General features: G+C 24.0%; 1 protein-coding gene across 2 annotated transcripts in view; it reads left to right on the plus strand.

The window, feature by feature from the left end:
• Positions 1-5,955, plus strand: part of LOC114130773 (Ig-like and fibronectin type-III domain-containing protein 1) — a 92,610-nt gene extending 86,655 nt beyond the window's left edge. For both annotated transcript variants that reach the window (XM_050200686.1, XM_050200687.1), the window contains exons 22-24: positions 1,528-1,730; positions 3,618-3,799; positions 4,859-5,955. In XM_050200686.1, coding sequence (XP_050056643.1) covers positions 1,528-1,730; positions 3,618-3,799; positions 4,859-5,017 — 544 coding nt within the window. In that variant the 3' untranslated portion in view covers positions 5,018-5,955. The remainder of the gene's footprint in view (positions 1-1,527; positions 1,731-3,617; positions 3,800-4,858) is intronic.
• Positions 5,956-6,744: the final 789 nt, after the last annotated feature.

Genomic DNA, 6,744 nt, shown 5'->3' on the forward strand with positions numbered 1-6,744 from the left:
TTAGTTCGCAGGTGTTACGACATTAGCGACCACTTTAATTAATATTATAAAATAATATACAATTATTATTTATTAGATCACAAAATAGATATTGAAATAATGTTTAAGATACGTCTATGTTACATAATAATATGTTTGAGGAAGCTTTACTGGTAAATGGTGAAGATATGGGTGGAAGTAATCACGTATAACACAGACAACGACGAGTTTTCCATCCGTATGATTCGAATCAACACCCAATGGTGGTGTATAATATAGTGTAGTAATATAATAGAAATGTTTACCTGATCATACGGTTGCCTAAATCCAACAGTTTTATATTCTGAGTATAGCGATGAATGGTATTGTTTTAACAATTGTGAAAGTTTTTTATATCTGTCATCAATTTTTGGAGTAGCCAAAATGCTTATATCTTCAACATTTAAAGTGGTTTATGGTAAAAAATAACTGTAAATACTTGACATTTAAACCAAATATTGATATAAGAATTTTTTATGCATTATAATAGTTTAGATATTTTTAAAGTTAAGGTTTTTAAAAAATTCTTTCGAAATTCTTTTGAAGTGACTAATACAAACGAGTTACAAATTGTATTGCTAAAGATTAAACATTTAATTTAAAGTTCTTCATAAATTAATTTTATAGCATTTTAAAAATATCAAAGTTAAATATGCCACATTTTTTTATGAACATTTTTAAGCTCTAAAAATTGAATATAAAAAATAATTAAAATAATTAAAAACAATTATCACAAAAAATATTAATTATGGAGTTTTAAAAATGTTTATTATTATTTTCTATACAATATTATTATAAAATGTATATTATTCTGTCTATATTTATGATACGTCGATAATAACTTATACGTTTGTAATAATAATATATGATAATACAATTAAATAAGATTTCGATGCTTTTTTTTACAAAAAATATTTCCACAAACCGTATTAAAATAAGAAAATAAATTAACATTAAAAATGTTCAAACTCTGCTATGCAGCAGAATGACATCCCCGGTTTTTATAAATTATTTTCCAAGTAATTAAATATATTAAAATTTGACTCTTCAATATTATACTTTAACACAAAGTTTGGAAATCTTGACATATAAAATCTAATATATAATGGAATTTATTTTTGAAAACTGAATTTTCAGTAGTAATTTATTAATGGATATCAGATAATTAATTTTGTTTGTACTTCTAAAAACTATAGTAATAGAGAAAAACTAAAAGGAGGACCACTATGTATATATTATATATATATATATATCCATTGCAAAAACCAACCCAAAGTTTTCAAGTATTTTGGTACTCATTTTAAAATTATATTAACTATGTTAACTAATAAACCCAACAAAGTCTAAATTTATAAATATTATATTGAAATAAAAAAAAGTCAAAATTAGCTTAAGTCTTCATTTTATAAATAAATGAAAAGATATAAGGATTCCAGATTTATAACACAAACAATACTAGTGATAATTTTAGAATATAACGATTTAAATTATGCAATATTTCGTTGTTAGGGTATTTTGGAGACGTGTGGGCAACAACATACCACCAGAAAAGAACGACACTAAAGAAACGTCCATGAAAATTAGTGGCCTTAAGGACGATTTGACATACGAGTTGGTACTTAAAGCCGGTAACTCGAGAGGCATGAGTACGCTGACTGAACCCATTAGATTTACTACAATTGAAAAGGACGTCACGTCAGCGGCTAGCATGGGTGAGTTTATTTAGCTTTTGTTTAAAAAAAAAGTTAACAGAACATATAAAAAATTGTATATAGTTGTAAAATGTTTATCATAATGATAAAAACACTGGTTGTTAGGATAAAAAAGTTTTCAAACTGGAACAATGTTTCGTTGGTTTTTACCGAGTGATGGTATATTAACAAATAACAAACTTTACATTTTTTTTTTTTAATATTATTGAAAAAAAACATCGTAAATACTGTAATCAGACTATATAATATTTTGGTTTAATTTTGACAGTTTCTCACAACCATGTTTTATAAATGAAAATAGGTTATATTATTTACAACTTTTATTTCAATTACGAAAACTGTGATATTTTATAAATTATAATAATTTATTCAAATTAAAGTAAATAAAAAAAAGATGAATTTTATTAATATCTAAAAATATTTCTATTTATTAAATTATTTGTATTTAAGTTGATACATTTTGGTGATTATTATTATTACAACACATAATGAACATAAATAATTAATGCAATTATCTTGTTCAAAACAAAATATAAAAATTAGAAATTCTATTTATATAATTGATGTTCTAAAATTTATCAATGTGGAATTAAAAATAGAATGAAATTATGTGTTAGATTAAAGTATACTATATAGATTTATGATGTTGATAATATAACTAAAAGTTGTATTCTATTAAGTTTAGTTTAAATGTTAAAATGGCTTTATCTTTAACTTATTAACTCATTAATTCTCCATCTTGTCAATTTCATAATGTTATAATTATAATTTTAATTAATTTGATTTATAGTTATTATCTTGTAGAGTTTTTATAGTGCGATATTATTTCTTTTATAATCTTAAATCAAATAAGTAAATTACTACAAACTGAGTTTTAAAAGTATTTAACTCTGATAGTTGGAAACTAGTAAATTAGTACTCTATCAGTTTAAAATTAAAATCATTGAAATTTAACACTTACGTTAATAATAAAAAAATACTAATTAAAATTAGCTCTTTTACGTACTCGTATTTTCTATTACTGCCATTATCTAGACGTGGTTAAGTTTTCGTTCTATGAATTTTATGAAGTACTTTTTATTGTTCTTCAAGGTCCGCTTACTTTTGCTATTTTCTTATCGAGTTATTTATATTTTTACTATATTCTGTTAAAATATATTTAAAAAACGTATTTTTATATTATTTATTTTTAGAATTATAAAGAAAATTATAAAAATTAAACGTAATTTTTTTGGTGGATTACGCGGCGTTCTAGGTAGGCTATTTAGCTACACCACTGTCGTCACATTCTTTCTATATTTTTAATATTGTGATATTTTGTTAATGAATTTCAAAAAAAAAATATATATATTATATATGACTCACATACAACCCATATACGTCGTTTGATCATAAATAAAATACAATACTTACATATTTTGATATTCCCCAAGCTAATAATTTAATAATAAATATTGAAGTATGAACCAATTACTTATAAATAATGCCAATAATTGTTTAATTAATATTATTTAATACTTACCTAAATTGTTTTTTAAAAATATAATAATATACTATAGATCATCAAGTGTAAACAAATAGTATTTATGTAAAGATTAGGTTGGATAAGTAACATACGATAATGAAATGGGACATATTATATTAAATATTTAGATGTATACGTATAAAATAAATATTTAAAATAAAAAAGTATAAAATATCTCTCTAAAACTCTTTTAAGTAAAATCAACTTACCTATTAATTTTATCTATATTATGGAAACCTAATAATATATTTATATTAATTGGCATTCAATATAAACTTATCATTGATTTTGAATTCATCACAACTCAATCAAACGAAAATATATGTGAATATATTCAAATTATGTTTGCTTATAAATTTTAGGTGAAAGCCGTGCTGATATTGGAACTATATTTGGTGTATTCGTTGCAATTTTAATTGTTGGAGGCATAGTAGCTGGTGTAGTATATTACATGCACGGTCACGGTAATTTATTACACAAATCATCAAGTGGTGTTTCATTTGAAAATCCAAGTTATCTAAGGGAAGTCAACATGGAAAATATGGTGATTATATTTTTTAATTATAAAATTATTTTTAATATTATTTATACCCAGTTTTTTCTTGTATTCGTAGAAGTAGATAATTTTTTTGTTAGAATAACTGTAACACTATACTAATTTATTATTATACTATAAATTCATAATTCAAGCTAAATATTACTATTTATTATTTAATATCACTTGGTAAGATGTCCACATTTTAAAACATTAAATACTTCATTACTAAACACATTTCATAGGTATTTTCAATGAATAAATATCTAAATCAGAAATAACTATTTGATTGAGTGAAATGTTGTATGACTTTTGTTTTAAAAATCATATATTCTGTTTTGCTTGATTTTAAAACAAATAAAGTATGTTTACGTAAATAAAACTACAAAATTCTGAACAACTTTAATCAGAATAAAATATTCGTAATGATACTTTTGATGTTATATATTGAATTGTTTAATCGACGTATAAATATTTTCATAGTTGACATACAATTGTTTAAATAATTAATATGAAAATAATATACAACTGTAAAGAGTTTATAAATATACATATAATTTGAAATCGAGAATAAATTGAAAACATTTCATTATTGACATTTTAAATAAAATACAAAATTAATTTTGTACATATAAAATATTGTCATTACATTTTTTTTTTAATTTATTGATTTGATATAGATAGTAAATAACTGTCATTATTAGAATACAAACTAAATTTATTTATAATTTTTGACGAAAATACCGATAGGAATAACTACCTATTTAAGTAATATTATTTCTTGGGAAATATAATTTAATTATTTCAATAATTTGTGTGGTATCTTTGTTTTATTCTACATACGTATAGTACTACATATCGTTGATTGAAACAAATACATTTTTTATTTTATTTGTGTGTCGATAATGTCTTAGTATGTTCGTAATTTGTTTCAAGTATTTATATAAAGTGTGTTTTATAATATATATTATATAATTTCTTGAACAACGCATATTATTGATAATTATCCAAGTTATATACCTAATAATTAAAAAATATTAAAAATTAATAATTTTCCATGTGTTACAGAACCATACTGATTTACCTTATACAGCCTCAGCTAACGGTCTGAATACTGCTGAATGGAAACAAGACCACTTGCATACAGCTACTGAAGTGCCACCCACATTATACGAAGAACTTAAACTTGGATCGGACGGAGCTGGGTTTAAAAGATTGAAGCCATAAGATTACAGGTCGGGTAAACTATATCCTATTTTCTCCACTAAAAAAAAAATAAATAAAAAAAAAAATACATACATACTTATGTATATATTTATATAGAAATCAATGAAATAACATTGGTTGTTTATATGATTGTATATGGTATATCGCATTGTATTTTAAGCACTAAAGACGCAAAATCGTATTTTTAATAACACGAAAAAAAAATTAAAATACCATACATAAAGGTATGTCTAGCTTTAGAGGGAAAGAATGGTGGTTAGGGAGAGGACCTATTTGCATCGGGGTGAATAATAATTTCTAATTCATCGCCTTTTTTAATTCGTGACTACACATTACTTTAGTTCTTATAAAATTAAACCCAAATGAACAAAAAAATATGACACGAAGCGACGTATTGTGTATTTGGATGCTTACACTAAAAGGCGTTTCAATTTATATTGTAATAATAACTGGTCATTAGATGAATTTCTTTAGGGTATTATATATAATAATGTATACAGTATTTTTTTTTTTTGTTCGCGTGATATATGTGGTATTTATATATAAGCGCCTGAAAGCATCTTGTTAATAATATTATTAATGTACCATACGTAAATAATTCCAATACTTTAAACACCGCTACTATGTATAGTCATTGTTAGGTATAATATTGTAAGATGTTTTTATTTAAGTTTAATATTATTGTTTTAAAACTTTTTTTTGTAAAGTAAGAAAAAAAATTATCTTTAAGACGTATTAACGTTGGTAACCACTGTGATCTCTATTATAATATCTATATTATATAAAATATAAATATAAAGATACAAAATAACATTCGCACCCGTCATATAATTAAAATCGAATAGAATTACAATTATTGAAATTTTAATGAACTTGTGGTTTTTGTACAGTATATTATATAGGATTACATGCGAAAATATAAGAGTGTTTTGTTTATCCTCTGTTGTTAAATTATTTATTTACTTACCTTTTAATGATTCCTTGTGTACATATTATAAGCATGTTACTAAAATCTTTATCAAATATGTATGTTTGAAAATGGAAAATTATAACAATTTGTGTTTAGTTTATTTATATTTAAAACAAAAAAGTTTTACTCGAGTACATGCCGTTCAGATTTCATATTTCTAAGGAAATGAAAAAATAAGTATAAGTAGACGTTTATTATTCTAATTATTGGGATATTTAATATGGGCAACGATATATTGATATTGCTCAAATAGCATATTATTAGTGTTTAAATAAACGTACAAACTACAATTACAGTGTACATTATCACGGCAATAGCTATAAGCAGAACGATTTAATTGCCGTCATAATATATAACACTGTGGAATCGTTTGAATTTTAGCCGGGAATTTAATTAGATAAATGCCGGGAAGAATGAAGCAATTGAATTAAAATCAAGTTAATGAACTTTGAAAATAAATTATATCATGAAATTTCTAGAGGGGGTAGGTATATATTTCCTCAGTAATGGGCGAAGGCGAGTATTACGTGTAGAGGGAGAACGAGATCCTTACGCGAAGAATGCATACACGGCTGTAGACGGGAGACAATTTGCACGAGGAAATATTATTTCGGAAAGGGTTCTCGAGAGCCGAGATGACTATTATAGTAACGGTATGCTGTGCGCATTTGCCGCGTAACGGCTTACGTATTACAATATAGTACACCGTACACTGTGGATAACGAACACTATAAACGTAGTTATTATAGGTACTATA

This window comes from Aphis gossypii, chromosome 2, assembly GCF_020184175.1.
Source record: "Aphis gossypii isolate Hap1 chromosome 2, ASM2018417v2, whole genome shotgun sequence".
NCBI lineage: Eukaryota > Metazoa > Arthropoda > Insecta > Hemiptera > Aphididae > Aphis > Aphis gossypii.